Source organism: Hypanus sabinus, chromosome 10 (genome assembly GCF_030144855.1).
Source record: "Hypanus sabinus isolate sHypSab1 chromosome 10, sHypSab1.hap1, whole genome shotgun sequence".
In the NCBI taxonomy this organism is placed as follows: domain Eukaryota; kingdom Metazoa; phylum Chordata; class Chondrichthyes; order Myliobatiformes; family Dasyatidae; genus Hypanus; species Hypanus sabinus.
Window position 1 is genome coordinate 48939550 of NC_082715.1, and position 25040 is coordinate 48964589.

The 25040-nt window shown below is 40.0% G+C and overlaps 1 protein-coding gene across 11 annotated transcripts in view; it reads left to right on the forward strand.

Moving 5' to 3' along the window:
* LOC132400639 (kelch-like protein 29) overlaps positions 1 to 25040 on the forward strand; it is a 436778-nt gene that overhangs the window by 278698 nt on the left and 133040 nt on the right. For 10 of the 11 annotated variants that reach the window (XM_059981810.1, XM_059981815.1, XM_059981812.1 and 7 more), the window contains 2 exons: positions 10810 to 11331; positions 16222 to 16299. In XM_059981810.1, coding sequence (XP_059837793.1) covers positions 10810 to 11331; positions 16222 to 16299 — 600 coding nt within the window. The remainder of the gene's footprint in view (positions 1 to 10809; positions 11332 to 16221; positions 16300 to 25040) is intronic. The other variant, XM_059981820.1, reaches the window with a different exon arrangement.

The window sequence follows — 25040 nt, forward strand, 5'->3', positions numbered from 1 at the left end:
TACAAAGTCTACGCTACACCTTTCCATCTCCCCATGCTCTAAACTGAGTTCCACTTATTCATTATTGTCTTGAGGTTTAATCCATTGATGATTTAATGAGGGATAACTTATGATGACTGATCAGATCACCCTTCCCAGTTCTAGTGCTCTTTGCAACTGGGAGATCTTACTCTTCAAGGTAAAGTTTTGCTAGCCAATCATCCATAATTGCAGTTTTCCCCTTGATCTATCAAGTGTCACACTTCTCACTCGGCCTAATCAAACAGAAATTCAGAAACCTTCCCTTTAAGCCACCAGCTCACTCCACCTCTTCAAACAGTCCAACTTTGTCTCAGTGGTACATGATATCAGTCCTTTGATACAACTTTAACACACTACAAAGACACAACAAACACACAATTCCAATCTAACACACACAAAATGCTGGAGGAACTTAGCAGGTCAGGCGGCATCTTTGAACGGAAGTACAGTCAATGCTTTGGGTCAGAAGGACCCAACAGCCCCATTCTCCTGCCTTCTCTTACCTTTCTAATTAAGAATCTATTAACCTCCACCTTGAACATACCCAATGATTTCCACAGATTCACCACCCTCTGGCTAAAGAAATTCCTCCTCCTATTCTAAAGGGGCACCTTTCTATTCTGAGGCCATACCCTCTCGTCCTAGACTCCCTGACAATAGGAAACATCCTCTCCATACATCACTCTAGCTAGGCCATTCACTATTCAATAGGTTTTAATGAAATACCACCTCCCCCCCCACCCCTCACCATTCTCCTGAACACCAGTGAGTACAGGTCTAGTGCCATCAACCGCTTCTCATAATTAACCCTGTTATTCCCAGATCATTCTCATGAGCCTCCTCTGGACCCTCTCTAAAACTGCTCACAATACTCGAGGTGTGGTCTGACCAATGCTTATAAAGCCTCAGTATTACACCCTTGTTTTTATATTCTAGTCCTCTCAAACTGAATGCTAAAACTGCATTTACCTTCCTTACCACTGATTCAACCTGCAAATTAACCATTAGAGAATCCTGCACAAGAACTCACAAGTCCTTTTACAATTCTGATTTCTGAATTTTCTCCCTCTTTAGAAAATAGTCTGCCTTTATTCCTTCTACTAAAGCTCATGACCATATATTTCCTTGCACTATATTCCCACTGCCACTTCTTTGCCCATTCTCCTAATATGTCTGTCTTGAAGACTCTACTTTTTCAACCTTACCTGGTCCTTCATCTATCTTTGTATCATCTGCAAACTTGGCTAAGAGTCATTAATTCCATCATCCAAATCATTGACATATATCGTGAAAGGAAGCAGTCCCAACACTGATCCCCAGGAGCAACACTAGTCATCGGCAGCCAAACAGTAAAGACCCCTTTATTCCCACTCTTTGCATCCTGCTGGTCAGCCACTGATGCTCTGTGAGACACAGATAATCAAAAAACACAGATGTTCAAAGCATTGATAAATTTCAGCAAATGCACATGCGCCTATTCTTGTTTTTCTCACCTGCACCACCATCTCCCAGCATGTAAATTTGCAAGGTTCTCTTGGTTCTCTTTTGGACATTGGTCAGTGTTTCAGTATTTGACCATAAGCTGCCATTACTATGCATCTACAACAAAAAACAGAAAACTGGAGTAACTCAGCAAGTCAAGCAGGTGGATGTCAGTGCTTCAGGTCAAAACCTCACACCAGGACGGAGATGGAAGAGGACAGATTGCCAGTAAGCAGAACAGAGAGAGTTGGGTAAAGGCTGGTAGTTGATATGTGGAATCAAATGATGACAGGGGATGATGTATTGACTGAACTATGTTGATGGAGGAGGGTGAAAGAGGATGGAAGAAGTAGATAGAAGGAAAAAGAGAAACACAAACATCAGATGAGTATGTGATGGAGATGTGGGTTACTCAAAAGTGGAAAACTTTTAATTCGTGTCATTGGGTAGAAAACGGACAGAGCAGAATGTATAGCTGCCCAGCTCTGTTGATGTAGGCACGATTAGTCATGTTGTTCTTACAGGTTTCCAAAAACAAGGAGTAAATCAAGAAAATTCCATGTTTTCTAACCTTTGTTCTGATCTATATGGAATGAAGGTTCAAGCCTACAAAAGGGTTTTGTCCATCAAGAACTGCAGAGTTCATTTTTTTTTTCATGTGACCTTTCCAGTTTGAGCATCAGATTACTTTCAGTGCTGCCTTTCATGCTGTTTGAGAAGGGAACTACTATCAGGGAGCTTAAGGGATTTATGCCTTTTTGCTATAACCATATCTACAGCCACACAAATAATAATTTAGCTGAAGGAAGACAGTGTCTGCATGCAGACATTGACATACAAAATCACCACCTCCTTCAAACTGGAAACTCTGCCAACTTCCAAGCCACTAATTTGCTATATCTAGATGTGTTCAGCTGCTTCTATTGTGTTGCTGAATTAAATCAACATTCATATTTACTTTCCCAAAAAAGCACTCAGACTTTCCAGTTGGCCCACATGAGAGAATTAACCTGAACTGCAGTGTTTTATTGATGGCCATTATGTGGCATCTAAACTGGTGATATATGCCTTAACCTTGTGTACATTTCAATCTTGATTTGGCATTCTGTAAAATGTTCAAAATATTCATTTAAAACTTCCTGGTTTCATATCTGTAAGAATACCTTAATGTGATTGCTGCTCATACTGCTTGTTGATATCTTTGATGCTTGACATACAAGATCCACTTGAGCTGAGATTTAAAAGCAACAAATAATGGAACAGGACAGCCCATACCATAGGTATGGTGTGGTATTAAGTCAATAGATCTTTGAGGACAAATTTGTTAATGGCCAGCACTATGTGTCCGATTATAAAGTTTGGCCATTATATGGATAGATAGAAAATTACATCTTGTTACAATGATGTTTTATAGTAAGGGGTTTGAGAAAAGGAGGAATTTGTTTGTATTTACAATAATAGAAGGTAGACATTTGACCAGTTAGGCCCGTGCCAACTCCCAAAGGGGGGAAATATTAGTAGCTTAAATTACTTATTTCCATATGCTCCTGCTAATCATACTCTCTCTCACACAAAATCATGAACTCTTTTGTTCATATTGTTACTGTGCTAAGAAGTATTCTACATTAGCTAATTAATCAACCAGTCTTTTTGGGGCTGTAGATGAAACGGAAACTCGGGAAGCGTGCATGGTTGTAGCAAGAACATGGAAAACGTCACATAGGCAGCACCTGAGATCAAACTAAACCCCTAGATCGGGGTTCCCAACCTTGTTATGCCATTGGACCCCTACCATTAATAGAGGGGCCTGTGGACCCCAGGTTGGGATTCCCTGCTCTAGAGTTATGAAGACACCTCATAGTGACTCTTTGTCATAAGAAAATATGAAAACATTTTCATATGGGTCTCAGCCTCTTACTCTGGTCCCTTATTTATACATTGGACGTGTCTAGCAGCAGGCCTGTATTTATCAACTGTTATTAATTATCTCTGAACTGTACCTGGCTTGTAAGGACATACGTGAAATCCTTAAAAATGACTTGTTTATCACCATATGGCTGTTTTCTGATAGGAAAAGGTGTTGCTTGCTTCACTTTAATAGTCAACAATGATGGACGGATCAATATTGTGTATATAGCGTTATGAAGTCATAGGACACTACAGCACAGAAACAGGTCTTCAGCCCATTTCATCCATGCCAATCCATTAATCTGCCTAGTCCATCGACCTGCCCACCGTACCCCACCCTTCCATGTACCTATCCGAATTTCACCGATATGTTGAAAACAAAATTGCATCCACCACTTGTGCTGACAGCTCATTCCACACTCTCACCACCCTCTGAGTGAAGAAGGTTGCCCTCTTGTTCCCCTTAAATACTTCACCTTTCACTCTGAACCCATGACCTCTAATCTTATCCAACCTCAGTGGAAAAAGCCTGCTTGCATTTACCTTATCTATACCCCTCATATAACCCTCATCCAAATCTTCTATGTTCAGGGGAATTAATCTTAACCTATTCAACCTTTCCTGATAACTCAGGCCCTCCAGTTCCAGCAACATCCTTGTAAATTTTCTCTTTCAATCTTATTTACATCTTTCCTGTAGGTAGCTGACCAACACTGGACACAATAGTCCAAATTAGGCCTTACCAATGTCCTGTACAATTACAACATAGCATCCCAACTCCTTTACCCCATACTTTGATTTATGAAAGCCAATGTGCCAAAAACTTTCTTTCTCGACCCTATCTACCCATGATGTCATTTTCAAGGAATTATGGATCTGTATTGCCAGTTCCCTTTGTTCTACTGCACTCTATCACTCACTGTATAAGACCTACTCTGGTTGGTCTTCCCAAGTTACAACACCTCACATTAAATTCCTCTGCCATTTCTCAGCCTATTTTTTCAGCTGGTCCAGAGCCCACTGCAAGCCTTAATAGCCCTCCTCGCTGCCCAAAACACCACCAACCTTGCTGTCAATCACAAATTTGTTGATCCAGTTTACCACATTATCATCCTGATTGTTGGTATAGATGACAAATTAAAACTGACCCTGCACTGATCTCTGTGGCACACCACTAGCCACGGGCCTCCAGTCGAAGAAGCAACCTTCTACAACCGCTCTCTCATTTCTCCTGCGAAGCCAAGGTATATCGAATTTACTACCTCATCTTGACTGCCAGGATTCCCACTACTGATGTCAGGCTCACCAGCCTATAATTTCCTGGCTTATTCTTAGAGCCTTTCTTAAACAACGAAGCATTAGCTATCCTCCAATCCTCTGGCACATATCCTGTGGCTAAGGATGTTTGAAATATCTTTACCAAGTTACCAAGGCCCTTGCAATTTCTGCACTAGGCTCCCACAGGGTCCAAGGGAAACTTTGTCAGGCCCTGGGTCCTTATCCACCCTAATTTGCCTCAAGACAGTTGATGCCTCTTCCTCTGTAATCTGTATAGTGTTCATGACCTCACTACTGCTTTGCCTCACTTCTTTTACCTCTATGTCCATCTCCCGGGTTAATGCAGATACAAAAAAAATCTATTTAAGGTCTTCTCCCATCTCTTTTGGCTTCACGAATAGAATACCACTTGGATCTTCCAGAGGACCAGTTTTGACCCCTGCTATCCTTTTGCTCCTAATACACAGTCTCTGTAGAAGCCCTTAGGATTCTCCTTCACCTTGTCTGCTGGAGCAACCTCATGTCTTCTTTTAGCCCTCCTGATTTCCTTCATAAGTGTCCTCTTGCAATTCCTTATACTTCTCAAATATGTCATTTGTTTGTACCTGCCAATACCTGCTGTGCACCTCTTTCTTTTTCTTAACCAGGGCTTTAGTATCCCTAACCCTTGCCTTTTATTCTAGCAGGTAAATACCGTACAAACTTCGTACTCTCGAAATTTCACTTCTGAATGACTCACACTTACCAAGTACACCTTTATCAAAAAACAACCTGTCCCAAACACGAGGAAATCTGCAGGACGATATCAAGCAACACACACAAAATGCTGACGAGGGGTCTCAGACCGAAACGTCAACTGTGCTTCTTCCTATTGATGCTGCCTGGCCTGCTGCGTTCCACCAGCATTTTGTGTGTGTAACCTGTCCCAATCCACTTATTCTGATACCATCAAAATAGGCCTTTCTCCAACTTAGAATGTCAACCTTATCCTTTTCTATATGTAACTCCCTGGGTACCCTCAGGCTCGCTCAGCTCGTTCTTGTCTAGGGGGAGCAGCCTTCGGCCCCGCCAAACTGGGTAATCAGCTGGTGTGGATGCTGTGTGATGTCCCCGCCTCGCCCAAAAACAGACAGTACACCATATGCGATTAAATGAGTACAATTTATAAAGGTTACTATAACTAAGTGATTAATAACAATACAGTATATATGAAGAGAAAATTAAAGAAAAGGCGCCAAACTTATCAAAGTCCAAACCAGTTCGTGCACAGCCGTTGGAGCTCAATTACTGAAGTCTTCTGGCCACCATTCGATCCCCTCCGAACTCCTCGACTCGCAGCTCAGGACCCTCCGAGTGGTCAACCAAGCACATCTAGCTTCATCCCCCCCCTCCTCGGAGAATCTCCCGGCCTCGGACCCCCCTTTGGGGTCCGATCCTCGCCCAGCTTAGAGCATTGCGTCCTCTCTCTCGACCCCCTTGCGCCGATCTGCCCAAAAGCCCGTCAACAAAAGCTTACAGACTCAGAAGAAAGAACATTAATCCCCATTTGGTTTACAAAGGAATACCATTCTAGTTATCAGTAAATTAGTATTCCTGCTAGTTAACAAAAAGAAGAAACCCTCTTTACATATAATTACCTTAAAGCTAATAGCACTATGATCACTATTGCACAGTGTTCCCCCTCACAAACTTCTGTCAACTGCCCTGTCTTATTCCCAATAAGAGATCTAGTATCACACTCTCTCTAGTTGGAAGCTCTATGTATTGATTAAGGAAACTTCCCTAAACACATTTGACAAACTCTTTCTCATCCAACCCTTTTACAATATGGGAGTCCCAGTCAATATGTTGAAAGTTAATATCTCCTATCAGAACCTTATGCTTCTTGCAAAGATCTGCAATCTCTCTACAAATTTGCTCTCCTAAATCCCATGGACTATTGGGTCATCTATAATAACCCATTAATGTGGTCCTACCTTTTTTTTATTCTTCAGTTCTACCCATGAAGCCTCACTAATAAGCTCTCCAATCTGTCCTGAATGAGCACTGCCATGACATTTTCCCTGATTAGTAATGCCAACCTTCTGCCTTTAATCCCTCCCACTCTGTCGCATCTAAAAAAGATGAAACCCCGGAACACTGAGGTGCCAGTCCTGCCCCTCCTGCAAGCAAGTCTCACTAATGGCTACAATATCATAACTTTACACTGCCCTAAACTCATTTGTCTTTCTTCAGAATCCCTTGCATTGAAATAAACACAGCTCAGAACATTACTCCCACTGTACTGGACCTTTTCATTCCTGACTTTGTAGGCTTAACAACAGTTTTCTCCACAACCGCCCCATTTTCTGTTCTGGCGTACTGTTTCCCAAGCCCTCATAACTCTAGTTTAAACACCCTGTGCAGCACTAGCAAACATTCCCACTAGGATATTAGTCCCCCTTCAGTTCAGGTGCAAACCATCACTCCTGTACGGGTATTTACGGTGCCTACTTCTCCCTACTGAGCTTTTGGGAGTGAAGTTAAGCAAGTGGAAAGTTATCAAGTGAATGTGGTCAGGAAAATGACAGATGAGATACAATATGCAATGCAGGAAAATGCAAATTTATAAACGTTGTAAGAAGAAAAGCAACAAACCTATTTTTGTGAAAATGTGTTGTCTAGGATCGGAGTCTTAGTTCCTGAAATACAGAAAAGTTTGCATGCAGAAAGGCATTGCTTCATTTGCTTTACCATCTCTTCAGTCTGTCTCCCAACAAGTTGAAAGAATGTGAAATTCATGGTCTTTAAGGGCGGTGGAAATCTTAATTACTTTTTATAAAATATATGAGCATGAACGATGCCTTCTGAGGGCTGTATTTCAAGAGCTGGAATGTGGAATTTGGTCAGCACACATACTGCTGGTTGAATGGACATTTTCTATACCATAAATTTCTACAATTTTAGATTTAAAAAAATAGTCATATGAAATTAAAGCCAATTTTAATCCTATTTTGAAATACACATGTGATTTCACTCTTATTATTAATATATGTCCAATATCTGGTCAAAGGCAGTGGAAAAAACATTTTCCTCTAAAAATATTCAGTACTTTAAGTATTTAGAAATCAAGGAGGATCATCCACAGACTTTCGGATTGTATTTGAATATTGCATTTGATCTCAGGGAAGTAAACATAACTCCAGAAAAATAGCACGGAATACAATTGACAAGTAAGTAAGTCTCAGAGGACAGCCAGAACAGAACAGAAATGTCTGCCCTAATCTTAAGTCACCTAAGGAAAATATGAAAAACATTACTGTTGGTTGGAACTTTGCCTTTCGATAACCCTGAGCTATTTTTTAGTCAAAACATGCACTTTATAAGAAGCTTTTTGCTCGCACAATCCCTGTTTTTATTGACTGTAATCCCTAGGAATATATCAGAGAAAAACAATGACTGAAAATATCCTGGAGTACCTCCAGGCTGTATGAAAATAATGTTTGCATACAGTTTAGGGATCCGTGGTTTTATTTTGCACAAGGTAGATTTGTGAGAAAATGAAGACGATAATAAGAGCTGAGTGCGAGAAGAAATAAATATAAATGTGGTACGGGTTAACTAAATATGTTCTCAAAAGCATTCTTCATTGAATCATAGAAAGCTTATGTCACAGAAGACCATTCATCCTGGCACATGTGTACTGGTTGAGAAAAAGCCATCCAACCTGACCACTCCTTCCAACATTTGATTCATAGGTCAAGGTCACAGCAAGTATTTTTAAATATGATGAGGATTTATAAATCAAACATACTTTAATGCATTAAATCTAAGACTACCACCCAACAGGAGAATTGAGAAGAGAATCTAGGCCCATCATAATTATAAACCACAAATACATTTCTCACCAATGTTTATATCTTTCTTTAACAAAATACAGCCTCAGCATGAACAGTCTATCCGTATAGCCAACGCCTTCCATTTCTGACAAATTATTTGTAAGTCTCCTCTGCATCCTTCCCACTGCACTTATCATTTATCTGTATGCAAATAAGCGTATGACCTCAGAGGTTTCCTCTGTGTACTAAGGGTTCTTTTGACCTCGCTAAGAGATGTGGATTGGTAAATCAATTGGCCACTATAAATTTCCCCTAGTGTTTATGTAGTAATATAGTCTGGGGGAGAAAAGTGGGAAGGTGGGGAAGTGGCTTGTCATATGAAGAGTATTTGATGGCTTTGGGCTGTTTTTACTGGAATTCAGAAGAATGAGGGGAAACCTCATTGAAGCCTATTGAATGGTGAAAGGCCTTGATAGAGTGGCTGTGGAGAGGATGTGTCCTACGGTGGGAGAGTTTAAGACCAGAGATGAGGAGGAATTTCTTTAGTTAGAGAGTGGCGAATCTGTAGAATTCTTTGCCATGGGCAGCGGTGGAGGCCAAGTCTTTATGTATTTAAGGCAGAGGTTGTTAGATTCTTGATTGGTCAGGGTAAGGAGGGATAAGGGGAGAAGGCAGAAGATTGGTGCTGAAAGGAAAATTGAATCAGCCATGATGAAATGGCAGAGCCATTGGGCCAAAAGTTCTAACTCTGCTCCTCTATCTTGTAGTCTTATAAAAGAGGTTAGTATAGGATTAATATAAATGTATACTTGCTCATTACCATGAATTTGGTGGGATGAAACCTATTTTCATGCTCTATCATTGTATGAGAACTGTACGCTGCTCTAAAATGGTGCTTTAACCACTGATGCATGCAGTTTTAACATAATCTTCTTCCACAGAAAACTTCTTAACTTTTCTGAATACTAAACACTGGGCCCAGTCGAGCCACACAATTAACAGTTTTCCAGTCATAAAATGACACATCAGATATTTTCTTTTGCTTTCGTCACAAAGTCAAATGTGGATCAAATTCGTCATTCACCCAAGGATGCTGTGGCCTTTTGCCTTTCTGACCAGCCTGCATCTAGACTATATGAAACCTCATCAGCAATCTTTGTTTTCTCCACAAAGAATTCAATGTAGTTGTTCTCTTAACATATTCATAGTCACAGTGCCCGATTAATCTGAGCACTTCTCAGTGAAGGCTCGGTATTGATTCCAGTGCCCAAAACTGGTTAAGCTAACTGAATTTAGAAGTTATTGAAATCTTGTAAGGTATAACTGGAGTCTATAGGAGCAAACTGTTCCAACTGGCAGTGTCAAGCACTGACTGATATATAGAATGAAGAAAGAAAGTGATATGAGGAAGAACTTTTTGCATCGTGTTAGGAGGCAGATCCAATTGACCGGATCAAAAAGGAGCGGAATAGACACCTGAAAGAAAAGAATCTGTAGTGGCGTTGTGAGAAGGTGGAGGAGAGGACTAGTTGAATTGTTTGTACTCTAATCAATAGTCATATGTCCATGACCTTGTGCTGTAACCAATCTAAAATTCTGTGATATAATTGCAAATCAATAATTGGCTTTAAACCTGAAGGACCCTTAAGGTAAAGTTAACGATATCAAGTGTGCTGTGTAAACCTGGACAAGTTTTCAGAAGTAGAAAGAAAAAAACTGATTATTTCGTCCATCCCTTGTCTCTGATATAGATGGCATGGAAACTGCACCTTCTCCACAGGAGAAGTGGCTGGGTGGTACACCTTGCAGTTTCAACTGCATTTGAATGAGATATTCAAACTGAAACTTCACATTTCTTGGAGCGTGTGAGGATCTTCATCCTTGGGTTTTATAATGCGGAAGTGATCTTATGGAAAATAATGTGGTATTTGTTGTGCAGATTTTTTTTTCTTTCTGGTATAGCACTGTCTTTCTAATTTCATCATTGTGCTTTTTTTTTGTAAAATCAATACTCATGTAAGATGTCACAGCCAGCTCCACCTCCGCCACACCACCTCGAGCTCCATATGAGTGCGTTCTCCTGTGCTCATGCTCTTAGTCTACAGGAAGAGTCCAATTAAATAATGCAAATTATTATGAATTTATTTTATGTGAAAATATATACTGCATATTTCATTTGATATTTTTGAAGATTAGTTCATGCCTATTGGTGAGCAAAATGTAGATTCTACTTATTGTACAGTATATTCTTGTAAATGTTCAAGAGGAGGGTGCTTTAATCATTGTTTCCTCTAAATTTCAGATCCAACACCATGGGTACCATCGGTTGCAGCAGTTGGCCCGCCTGCCCTAATACCTCCCACATACGGGATTGCACAGGCACCAACGTTTGGTGTTCAAGGTCCAGTGATTGGAGTCACACCCACAATACCACCTCCAGTTCCCCCTCAGCTTCCACTTATGACAACACACTATCAAGTCCAGCATCACTCACAACCGTTAACCAACATGGTTGTGAATCTCCAGAGTCAGCCGTTGTACACAACAAGTCATCCGATGACCGTGTCCCCTCTCTCTGGGGTGGGTCAGGTGACTCAGCCTGTTCCTACCACAATTGGGAATGGTCACATGAGTTGCCCCATGCTGAACCCATCTACTCTGACTTCAGTAACTCCTCCTAGTAATGCTCCAAGTGTCAATGGGCAGGTTGTTTCCCAACTTCCTTTAAACCCACCACAAATTGAAGATGACAAGAATGGTACCCAGATGTTACGGACTGTTGGGACGGGAAAGTACGAGTTTATGGACCCTTGGCATCCAAAAGGTATGTTCAAAGTAGTTGCTTCATCGTACACTTCAGTGGCAGCTTGCTTCATTGATGCTGTATTTATCATCCATTTGGTGTGTCATGGTCTACAGGCTTGTAGAAGAAGGTAACATAGTCAGAAGTTTGATTTCAAGCAATTCTTCGTGCAATCATACTTAAATAATTTGGGGATAATTAAATGATTCTTTCAAAGAGGCAACTCAATGAGACAGTCTTAATAAATACGGCCTAGTTATCATAATTCTTCTTCATATCAATCTAATAATTCAGCAAGTAATTGAAATAATTAGCATGAAGCAGAATTTGTGCAGATATGAGGCTTTCTCAGGAAGAACAGTGGTGATATTTTGCATTTTTTAATGAACTGCACTGGTATGGCATTGTTGGTATCCTTATCATTTTTGCTGAATAGCATGAATAGTCCTGACAAACTATAAGTGCTTATCTGGTATATTGGTTCTTTAAATATAGAACTTAATGTGTCACATGGTGTCATACATTTTGCACTAAGGTCAAGTGTTCATCAAGGGATTGAATCTGAAAGAGCAAGTATCAGTAAAGGCACAAAGAACTCATACACACTTTGAGTTATGAGTCTACAGTGTTGTTCTTCGTTTATCCAAGGTCAGAAGAGTATAACTATAAAAGCAAAACAGAAATAAGCAGCAAGAGGTAAAGAGAAAAGAATAGTGCTGTAAATATGGAACTAAAAACAAAACAGCAGCAGAGGTTTACAAGCAATCGGTCAGAATCTGAAAGATGATTTTATTTTCAAGCCCTTGTTCAAATGCTGAGATTTCTGTTGTTTTGTTATTGTTGAAATATGTTTGCATGTGATCTTTTAATAGTTATTTCTGCACCTTTTAACATTTATTGTCATAAGTTTAATTATATAGTGTAACAAAGCAGTTTGGCTTAAAGAAATAAGGCCTGGAAAAAATGTTACTTACTTCTCCCTGTAAATCTGTCACTGTATCTAGGGTCTGATATTTCCGTTAAATTGATTGGGAGATTTCCTTGAATCCAATTTAAAATGAATTACTTTAGCCATTCTCAATTGCAAGGGATTAAAATAACTACCTACTTGAAATTATGTACCCTCTTTAAAGTAGAAACATGCCACAAGGTGCTTCAGAAATGAATGCATGCTGAGCTGGAGAATGATCTATTAGGAAGTGCACTCTTAGTGAGCTGAATTTAATTGAAGGTCCTGAGGCATGCAAGGTCTTCAACAATAAATTGTGGCAGTAGGGACGTGATCACAGGTCATAGGGTGAAGTACAGGAGGATGCACAAGAGACAGAATTCAGGGGAACAAAGAGAACTGAGTGATTATAACTTTGTCTAGTCGGCCAGAAATGAGGATTAGGCATTGGGAATTAGAATCAAGGGTAAAAGTTGTGAATAGTATACTTGAAAGAATAGCTGGAGTTGTGTGAAATAGCAAGAGCGTATTGTGATGCTTATGGTGGATAATACTGTGGACATAAGTTAGTTTTTAGTATATACAGAAACTGTAGAGAAGGAATAAGTAAAATGGGAGCAACTTTATTGCTGTCAGGTTTTTCAGTTTTTAATACATGTACTTCCATTAGATCTATATTCAAATCAATATGTCTATTACAGTAATTGTGAGTTATGATATTAACATTCAGCAGATGCTTGGAATATTTGAATGCTATCTCCTACTAGTATAGCCAATCTCCTAATCTATTGTTTTTGAATCAATTAAAAATATTTAAAACATCTCATAAAGCACTTAGTACATGATGGTATATTTTATAGATTATGTATCTTTAGTTGTACTATATGAGCCACTACTAAGCCAAGCAAACTACTGGACTAGATCGTGCTGGTCTAGTCCAGTGCTGCCGTCTGCAGTCCCTGTGCTTGCTGTTGAAGACCAGTCTCCACACCCTGGAGTCCAGAGACAGACTGGGGATAAATTGGCTTTGTGAAGCTTTCACATTTAAAAATGATGAATGGTGAAGTAAATAATTAAAAATAAAATTTACATTTTTATAGAAATATTAAATTTAAAAAGCTCAAAGCTCATAATGATTATTAATTTGAAATCAAAATAATACTTGCCTCACACTTGTCCTCCTAAATGTTAGCCCTTCAAATTGCTTTGAAATAAATGGACACTTGAATCCTAACCTCAAAGGTTTCAAAGGTACATTTAATGTCAGAGAAATGTATGCAATATACACCTTGAAATACTTTTTCTTCACAAACATCCACAAAAACAGAGTGCCCCAAAGAACAAATGTTAGAACCCCAAAGCCCAACCCAGCTCCCCCCTCCCATGCATAAGCAGCAGCAAGCAACGATCCCCCCTCCCCCACTGGCAAAAAAGCATTGGCACCCCCCCCCCCCCCACCGAGCACTCAAGCGTGCATCAATAAAGACACAGAGTTGCAATACCCCAAAGACTATTCATTCACCTGGTAATTTGAAATACCACAGGCACTTTCTCTCCCTAATAAGGGAAAAGGAGGTGTCTCTGTTTTACAGCAAGAGGGGAGACATAACAAACAACTTGTTGATTTATGATGTTAAAAGTTCATTGTGTCACTTTTTCTGAGCTCTGTGCCCAAAGAATTCGGGTCTCTGAACACACAGCGAGCTTGCTGCTTTCAATTTTCCGTCTCTTACAACACACCGATTTCCTGCTGAGGCACCAGCCTCAAGTCCGCCCGCCTCCAGAGCCACGAAATCCCGAAACTCCGACGGCGCGCTAATCTTCTAGGCCGTGTCCTCGGTATATCAAATAACAGCCAGTCGTGAGACCCCAAGAGCGGGTCCCATTCCCACAAAGAACCAAAGTCAGCATGTAATTCTTCAAAAGAACCCTGAAAGGGAGAAATAGAGACATTAAAGATAGAAATAGAGCTGTTTCCGAAGATGCAAACAAAGGAGTCGCCGTTAGGTGCCATTGTCTCCTGAGCTCCACCCCCAACCTAGCAGAGGATCAGAGCATGATACCGGGGAATCCCTGCAAATCTGGATTCAAGTGACAGAAAGTATTAACAGATGCAACACCATCTGTCATTTGGTAAGCCTTAGATTTATGCGTTTGATTGCATGTACTAACAAGTCTGAGATTTATCAAAGCTTAGATGGCTGTTTTCCAGTGGTTCTGTTCAGAACTGACAACACCAGCCAGCAAGATTCATCTTATAAATTTGTTATGAAATGGGCAAGATTCTGTCACCTGATAGTAAATAGCGATATGATGTTAAGCTCTGTGGCCAAAGGAAATAACTTGTATCTGTTCAAATTATACATGAGGATTTGTGAGTGCTGCTGCACTAAATTGATTTCACTGCTGTCTCCGCCACATTTTATTTGAGTTTATAAAGGTAAATGTATTGAAATAATCATTATTATCTCTTTGCCTCCAGAATTTGTATGAAAAGCTGAAAGGGATTATGATGTGATAGTTTGAAAGCAAAATAACACATTTGGTGTATTAGCTGGGTTGACAACAGTAACCAGTTGATGAGGGAACCGAGAGGATGATCGAATCCTTTTTCCAGATCTTTCCTGCATCAGAGTACATGCATGCCCAGTAAGTTAGGTCAGGGAGCTTGTAGATAATTTACTTTAACAGCCATTGCTTCCTTTACATTGTTGGGGCCTTTTTTTCCAGAGCTTCTCTGAGGGACAGAGGTGATCGAGCCAATTACTGGAGAGCTGATGTAAATAAGTAAGGAGATGGCATTCATTGCCAGTGACATTGCAATCCTGAGATCCCATACACAATTCTACCCAGTGCAGCGTTTCCATTGCGACCTGATACAAAGTATGTCATTCAAATCCTCTCTCAAAGTCCTGAAGGTTCAGAGTACACACATGAGTTTTAAACCTTATCAGGATATGTTGCATCATTTGAAAGACTTCCAATGTACATGTGCAGATCTAAGAAATCTATATCTGTTCTTAATTTTCCTTCTGCTTTCATTGGAAGGAGATTCAGCCAGAGGATGTAACTTAAATGTCTAAGACCAGATGTAGTGGCACTACATATAGTCTCTTTCTGGCTAGCATTGACACAACTGCAGATGACTCAAGAGAATCATTTCCATAATGCCATTGCCTTGCTTCTGATCACATTGTTTGTTGTTTATTTATCTATTCACCATTTAATGTCTTTAGCAGGGCAACATATCGATTTTACTGTCACCGTTTGGCTTTGGGATTTTGGCTATTAGGATAACAGAGATAAGTACCCCATAAGTAGTCAGGAATATGCATTTAAAGAAAGTGGAAAAATATTTCTTGCTCCTCCCCACTGAAAACTCCCCAGAAACATGTACACTGATTGGCAAAAAGTTAAGTGTATTTCTGCTCGTTACTAACCTTGACCTTCCTTCAGCTCCCCCACCCTTCATCCCAAAAGTTTTTGCATCCATATTGGCATGAGGTATGGCTTCTGATTCATCAAGAAACAGGTGGTTAAGATCAAATAAAGTGCCCTGTCAAATTATACACACCTCTACCAAGATTGGTATGGTATTTGAATGTGTCGAGAACTTAATTTTCATTTTTGAATTAATTTCTTTAGTTTCAGCTCTTGCCCTGACATAATTTTCTGGGACAAAGAAATAGCAAGTCACACATGAAATGTGAGAACCTGACTACTTGTACAGTAGATAATTTTTTTTTCCTGAATCATTTCTCATCAAAACCTAAATTGATAGAAGTTTTTGGGCATTGACTTAGAAATAACTTATTATGGATTATCGGGTTTCAGTTTCCCCACCTACCCATAGCTGGGTAAGACGTGTGGAGTTGATCATATGGCAACAATTTAATGGCCTCATCACAAATAACTCTTGAGTAATTTATGTCTTTTGACTCTACCCTGGAAAATCTCTGGAGGTGATCGACGCGAGTCCCCTGTCAGCACCATGGACCAAGCTCAACCCAGACTTGACACCACGGAGGAACTTCAAGCAGGTGAGGTGTCTTTAGCTGGTCAGGGCCTTCTGAGAACTGAGACTCCAGCAAAATACTTCACTCCAGCCATTCAGGTTATCTTCCATGAGTTGCAATTTGTAACTCATGACACAGTGCAATAAATAGCCACTGATCTGTTCCGTAATCCAGTTCACCGCAGCATAATTTGGCACCTCAACCAAGATTCCTCGTCTTTGTTGGCTATTTACCTCATGTGCATTAAACAACTGACAATGCACATCCTCAGAACAGATTTGGTATAGAATCAAATGCTCACTCCTCTATTTAGAAGGTTTAATCTAATTTGTTTACATTTGAGGACAAAAGGATTAACATTAGCATAGAGCTTCTTCCCTTCCCTAAATATATATTCCAGATGCATTTGAGTTTAGGAAGCAAATAACTCTCCTCTGGTCTCCGCAAGTTGTTGTTAGATGATGACAGTGATGAGCGGACTAAGACAACCTACCATTTTCTTCCCTCTCCACAATTCTGCCTAACTCCACATGAGCCCACTGTACCCTTGTTTTCTCCAGTAAAAAGTTGAGAAGTCCTTGCTTAGAGCTTTGAGAGTTTGCAAGTAATGAAAATCATTTTCTTGGAAATCAATCCTTAATTATACTAACCAACCATACTAACCTGTGCAGAGTTTAAAATATTTTTGAAACTTAAAATAGAGACTATAGTCCTGGTGAATTTCTATTCACTTATTCGTAGGCTGTTACTGAAATTTATGAACATGTAGGAAAATTACTTGTGCCTGTATTTTAATTATAGATTCACTTCCTGTATGTTTATCAATATTTATTCAAAGCTAAAAAGTTGACAGATAATTTCCAAAGATAGTTCTTTTAGTGCCTTTGCTTACTCATTGCTTGTATGAAGCTTATGATTCTCTCAATGTATTCTTGTTTTCTCATTTTAAAATATTCCCATCAGTTGTTGGCAGAGTTTGAGAACTTATACAGGGTTGGTGTACTCCAAGGATTCAATCTCGTGAACCAGAGGGAATTTTAAAAGACTAATAATTTGGGTGCTCACACTCACTCACTTGCATGCTTACTCACTCACTCATTCTTTTAAACTTCCCTGTCTGGTTCATTTGATTGAATTTTAAAAGTGTTTGTACATCGTGCTTGTCTTTCAGACATGTTTAGCACCAGAAAGTCATGTTATTGCACTGTAGTTTTGTAGGCTGTTCATGGGAAGAAGTTTGCAAGCGCACAATCATGTGGAAACAAAACATTGTGGTAAGAAGCCAATTACGGTATCTGCTGATAAAATTGCTCAATGCAAAGAGGAAAACTTTGAAGTGAACACACAACTGAGACTTGAAACCAATATTAGTATGTTAACAATTTAAAAAAATCTGGTGTTTTCTTTTTTTAAGTAATTTCATACTAATGTCATGTGCAATGTATTTAAATGTACTCAGTATGTAATAGTAATTCAGTTATAATGTTTTTGCAATGAATTGAGCAATTGCATTGAAGAAAATGAATTGAAGAACGTTAAGGTTCTTTTCTGTATGGATTCTCTAGAGTTTAAAAAATAGCATGTGGTCTAATTGAAACTGAATAAAGTTCCAAAATGGGTTGATAGACTGGTTGCAAGAAGGTGTTCCCTTGGCTGAAGAGTGTAGAACCAAGGGTCAGAATAAGGAAGGGTAAACCATTTAGGATTGAAATAGAAATTTTCTTCAGTTAGATATTGGTGAATCTTTGTAAGACTCTATTCTTATTAGATTATGAAAAAAAACTTGGGAACTGGGTTCATTTCAAACAGAGATCCAATTGATTTATTGTTGCTTTGAGAAATGGAGGATACAGGTGTAGTATGGGAAAGAGAAGTTGAAGCCACAGATCAGCTGTGAAATTCACAGGCCCTAGGAGCTAAAAGGCCAATTACTATTTCTAATTATTATGCTCTTACATAGATTTTTAAAACTGCAGAAGCTTAACAACATAAAATAGCCTTGATTATCATCATAGTCTGAACACATTATTGGAACTAATATTTATTTATTGAAATACAGTGTGGGATTGGCCGTTCCGGCCCCTCAAGCTGCCCCTTCCAGCAAACCCCGATTTAACTCTAGCGTCATCACTGGACAATTTACAACGAACAATTAACCAATCAGCCAATACGTCTTTGGACAGTGGGAGGAAACAGGAGGACCTAGAGGTCACAGGGAGAATGTACAAACTTCTGAAAGGATGAGATTTTTCACTACTTCCCGCTGATGAAGCATTTCAATTCTGATTCCCATTCCAGTTCCAAAGTATCAATCCATGGCCTTATCTTGTGCCAAGAAGAGGCTACCCTCAGGGTAGAGGAGCAGCACCTTATATTCTCTCGAACCTGATGGCATGAATATCGATTTCTCCTTCTGATGAACAAATTCTCCCCTTCCCTCTCTATTCCACACTTTAAACTTTCATTTTTTCTCACCTGCCAGATACTTCTCCCTGTGTCCCCTCCTCCTTACACTTCTCTTTTTTCCATTCTTACAGCATAAGATATAGGATATAGGCCATTTGCCTCATCAAGTCTGTTCCACTATTTCAGCATGGCTGATCCAATTTTCCTCTCAGTCCCAAGCTCTTGCCTTCTCCCCATAACCCTTCATGCCCTGACCGATCAAGAATTTTTTCAACCACTGCCTTAAATATACATAACGACTTGGCCTCCACAGCTGCCTGGGGCAAAGAATTCTGGCTAAAGAAATTCCTCCTCATCTCTGTTCTAAAAGGACGCCCCCCCCCCCCCCCCCTATTCTGAGTCTGTGTCATTTGGTCTTAGACTTCCCACCATAGGAAACATCCTCTACATCCACTTTATCAAGGCCTTTTACCATTCGATAGTTTCAATGAGGTCACCCGTCATTCTTCTAAATTCTGGTGAATATAAGCCCAAAGCCATCAGACGCTCTTCATATGACAAGCCATACAATCCTTGAATCATTTTTGTGAACTTCCATTGAACCCTCTTCAGTTTCAGCACAAAGATAAGGGGCCCAAAACTGTTCACAATACTACAAGTGAGGCCTCACCAGTGTTTTATAAAGTATCAATTTTACATCCTTGCTTTAATATTCTAGTCCTCTTGAAATGAATGCTAATATTGCATTTGCCTTCTTCACCACAGACTCAACCTACAAGTTAACCTCTAGGGAATCCTGCACAAGGACTCCGAAGTCCCATTGCATCCCAGTTTTGTAGTTTCTCTCCATTTAGAAAGTAGTTAACCCTTTCATTTCTTCTACCAAAGGGCATGACCAAACAGTTCCGGACATTGTATTCTATCTGACAATTATTGGCCATTGTCCTAATCTGTCTGTCCTTCTGTAGCCTCTCAACTTTCTCAAAACAACCTGCCCCTCTACCTATCTTCATATCATCTGCAGACTTTTCAACAAAACTATTAATTTCAGCATCCAAATCATTGACATATAAAGTAAAAAGAATCAGTCACCACACACACCCCTGTGGAAGAGCACCAGTCACTGGCAGCCAGCCAGAAAATGCTGCCTTTATTCACCGCTGACTCAACACAGATCCTGCACAAGTCCCTTTGCATCTCTGCATTTTGAATTCTCTCCCCATCTAAATAATCGTGTGTCAGTTTATTTCTTCACCAAAGTGCATGACCATATACTTTCCAACATTGTATTTATTTGCTACTTCTTTGCCCATTCTCTTAAACTACCTAAGTCGCTCTGCAGGCTCTCTGTTTCCTCAACACTATCCATTCCTCCATTTATCTTTGTATCATCGGCAAAGTTAGCCACAAATCCATTAATCCCACAGTCCAAATCATTGGCATACATCATAAAAAGCAGCGGTCCCAACACTAACACCTGTGGAACTCCACTGGTTACTGACAACCGGCCAGAATAGGATCCCTTTATTCCCACTCTCTGTTTTCTACTGACCAACCAATGCTCCACACATGCTAGTAACTTCCTTGTAATTCCATGGGCTCTTATCTTGCTAAGCAGCCTCATGTGCGGCACCTTGTCAAGGGCCTTCTGAAAATCCAAATCACCACATCTATTGCATCACCTTTGTCTACCCTGCTTGTAATTTCCTCAAAAAAATTGCAGTAGGTTAGTCAGGCAGGATTTTCAGGAAACCATGCTGGCTTTGGCCTATCTTGTCATGTGCTTCCAGGTATTCCATAATCTCATCCCTAACAATTGATTCCAACAACTTCCCAACCACTGTGTCAGGCTAACAGGTCTATAGTTTCCTTTCTGCTGCCTCCCACCCTTCTTAAAAAGCAGAGTAACATTTGCAATTTTCCAGTCATCCGGTGCAATGCCAGAATCTATATCGATTCGTGAAATATCATTGTTAATGCCTCTGCAGTCTCTCCAACTACTTCCTTCAGAACCCGAGGGTGCGTTCAATCAGGTCCAGGAGATTTAGCCACCCTCAGACCATTAAGCTTCCTGAGCACCTTCTCTGACATACTTTTCACTGCACAAACTTCTCTTCCCTGACACTCTTGAATGTTCGGTATACTGCTGATGTCTTCCACTGTGAAGACTGATGCAAAATATGCATTCAGTTCCTCTGCTATCTCTGCATCTTTCATTACAATATCTCCAGCATCATTTTGTATTGGTCCTATATCTACCCTCAACTCTCTTTTACCCTTTATCTACTTGAAAGAGCTTTTAGTGTCTTTGATATTAGGATACTCTCAGGCCTGCTGAGTTCGTCCAGCATTTTGTATGCATTGCTGTAGAAAAACAGCAAGTTTTATGACACAGGGAGAAGGGGGAATGTCCACAAGGAAAGGTATTTAATAAACTGGAAGATAAGAATCATTAAACGTTATGATCCCACAGGCTTTCTCTAGTTACTTTTGGTGTGTAGTGACTTTCTAGAAAAAAATGCAGCAGAGACCTAAAACATTTATGAAATGGAGGCCAACTAATTCAACACTTGCTAAGTTATTTATTGATGTTCTTCTTGTATCTGGTTGTAAATTGCACACAAAGTCAGTGGAAGTGTCCTTTAAGTGCTAATCTGAGAAGGAAAGTAACACTACAAATTTTAAGGGAATATAGAAAATAGAACAAGTTTTGGTCCAAATTCTTTCATCACTCTATTTCTGTTAATCCCAGGACTTCCCACTTCTCAATGCACTGGAGTTTCAGGAATCAGGGCAGAATCAGCCATTTGGCATTTAAGAGTTAATTAGATATATTGAGTGAGTTTTGAATTCAATACAGAATGTCCAGTTATGGATTAGTGATAATTTGGTAACTTGTATGGTTAGCACTAAAAAGACTATCTGTCGTATTCATCTCATTGTTAGGCAGGGAACAATAACTCAAATAAGAATCTTGCAGAACTGATAATGAATTGGTACACTTCCGTGGTTGCTTGTCATCACAGATAATACTTTAGTTTCATATAAAACTTAAAATTTACCATCAGTTGGTGAATTAAGATTTTGGATCAAGTATTAAAATTCTAATCTTGCAATTAGAATCACAACACAAATTGTTGAGCTCTCTTTGCACTGATAGACAGGTTGAGCCAAAGCGCTTGTTTTCATGCTATCTGACTGAACTATTGGGATCAGTTATACCTGATGCATCAGCAATTGCAACATTTCTAATTACACAAAACTGCAAATTCATTGCTTAATTTAGCCAGTAATTCTACGTAAACTCAGATGAGAAAATACAAAGCTGCTTAAATGTTTACTATGTTACACAGAATTATTTATTATTATTTACATGTTTTTACAGAAGCAAGTCTACAGCATGGGTTTTTACAAACTGACATACCATTTTAAAGTTCTGAAGAGTACCCATGGAACTTTAAAAATATAACTACTCTGCTCTACAGACACTAAACTGCAGAGCTGGTGTTTACAAATTGGCATACAATCTTTTAAGTTCTCAAGAGTACCACTTTTAAAATCTGACTTTACTCTGCTTTACAGATACTTTATACCTGAAATCCTGCTTCAGCACATTTAGAAGTTGGATGCTATCCTTAACCCTGAGAAAGCACAATGTTGTTTCATGTACAGAACTCCATTATGCTACAGCTGGATATTATCGCCTTAAATTATATAGCTTTGGTAAAACTGTAATTTTTTTGTATGTCGAGAATTTTGGTGCTGTGTGCCAGAACAAGTCTAACAACAATAAATTAAAGCCCTTGTTTAATGTTTGGTACAGATTGCAATTCATCAAAGATGAGCAGTGCTAATGTTACAGTTCATTAAATGAAATTATTGTATAGACATTTATCACTGAAAATATAACTGAGTTTTTCACTAATGAAGAAGGTCTCTGGAATGACTTGTGAGGAGTAATGGATGACTTCTGAAATAAACTTCAAATGTTGATTGTGCTGGTGTAAAACGAGTGACCTTCAAAAGCACAGCATCTGAGAATCTCAGACTGTATCACCAAGTACACTATTTGACAGATTTGACTTCGTACTTCCAGTAAAAAGTTAGCGCAACAAAAGGTAACAAAGAATTCCTTGGCCCAACAACACTTCGAGCTGAAGAATTAAGCATGAATTGGATCAGTCTTTACATTAGCAGTTTCTATTAGAAAGCTAATTTAAACAAAATCTATAATGGTTTCAATATTGTTCCATTGCAAGTTTAAGAAATATTCTCCATGAGCTGCTTGGAGCATAAGAATCCCATCATCATTAGGTAACCCTACCTGAATATTGAGTCATACAAGACAGAGCCTATATTTATGATTTTGAATATTGCACTCTTTGAAGTGTTATCACCCAGTTCATCTTTAATATTTTTACAGTTTCGTCATTGTACTATCAACATACACACTTATGGACTGTTTGTCAGGCCTGCACAGTAAGGCATCTCCCAGTCTCCACTCAGCTAACAGGAAACACATGGCATTCATTTCCAACGTATCATCTGGAACCTTTTTAAACCCAGCACTCATCTACAGTCCTTATTCACCCATTAAAGCAGCCATTCTCAACGAGTTTCCCCTCGCCTTCAGTTACCTTGTTAAGTATCTGTTCTCTCTTTTTTGGTGGCCCCTGGTGGATTGTTATTTTGTTGTTTATTATTAAAATGACCATGCACTGCGAAATTGACTCTGCTGCTCTGCTTTTGGGTCAAGCCTCCTCTACATTAGCTGACAAGATGGGTAAACCAGCGAATGACCCAGCAGAGTTTGAAAATTTCTAAAGGAAATTGTCCTCCTTAACAAGTACCTGATCCAGAAACAGCAGGAAACGATTGACCATCTGCTTGCTACTCTCAACCAATTCTCCTTATTATTACAGAAACCCCACGTTAATCAACCTCCTCCCTCAGAGACATAGGTTCTGGTAATTAAACTCTTTGATGGGTCCCCAACCTGATGCTGCAACCTCCTGTCCCAGTGCATCTTGCACTTGAAGCTACAGCCATCTGTGTGTCCTATGGACTGAGCCAAGATTACCTTCATCATCTCTGTGTTGAATGGGCGAACTCTGACCTGAGCTGCCTTGAGCTAGGACAGTAAAAGCAACATCTGCCATCAATATGAGGAATTCATTGCTGTGAGGTGGTGGGATTTCAACCATCTGGGAAGTGCAGCAGATCAGATACTTTTCCCGCATAAAGGCTCACCTTCGGTGGCGGATTACACCATGGACTTTAGGACCTTTGCACAAAGTGCAGCTGGAATGTGGAAGCACTGCTGTCCCATTACCATCGAGGCCTCTCAAAGCTTGAAAGATGAGCTGTGGAGATGCCCACTGACCTCAAAAGCCTTATCACTCTGGCCTTTGGTGTTGACAAGCATCTAATGGAACGACACTCTAGATCACCAGCCAGAACCTCAGTTCTGTGCCCAGAACCATTTCCGGTTGTGGGACTCTCACCAGCAATGCCTCTGGAACTCATGCGATTAGGGAGAGCTCCCTTAACTCTGCAAGAGTGTGATCATTGAAGGAGGAATAACTTCAGTGCTTACTGCGTTGCCACTGAGCACTCACTCTTCAAATGGCTACTGCATCAGGTAGAGACAAGGAGCCTTCTATCTGGCCTCTCATTCCAGCACCAAAACCCAACTTACTCTCTCTGTCCTCCTCCACAAAGGAGGCTTTCGTGGATTCTGGTGCAGGAGACACTTTCTGGACTGGCCACTGGATGTGCATGTTGGACTCCCTTCTAAGCCTATCTCTCACCCCTTCTGCATTATTACCATTTAAGGACATCCATTGGGACCTGGGCTAGGCTGAGCACAGACACGGCCTGTGCACATGAGCATCGCGAGTCCATCTAGTTCCTCCTGATTGACTCACCCAACAGTCCTCTTATCTTGGGTTACCCCTGGCTCTCCACACAGGACCCTCAGTTCGCCTTGGCCATCTGAGTTGGGGGATCAACCTGCCCGATCATTGCCTGCAACCCCATAAATCCATGGAGACCGAGGCAACCCTGGACCTCACTAAACTCCAGCTATTACCTTCAGTAAAAGGGAAGTCAGCACACTGCCACCTTCCTCTCCTTTCCTGAGACCCAAGGTATGAATGACTACATAGTTGAAGTTCCACTCTAAAGCTTCTCAGTCCCCAGCTGGTGCAGGATTTTTCTTTATCAATAAGAAAGATGGGAGTCTTTATCTCTGCATTGGCTGCCATGCACTTAACAAAATCACCATTAAGAACTGCTACCCTCATCCCTTGATGGATAGAGCATCTGAAACACTTCATGGAGCCTAGATTTTCACCAAA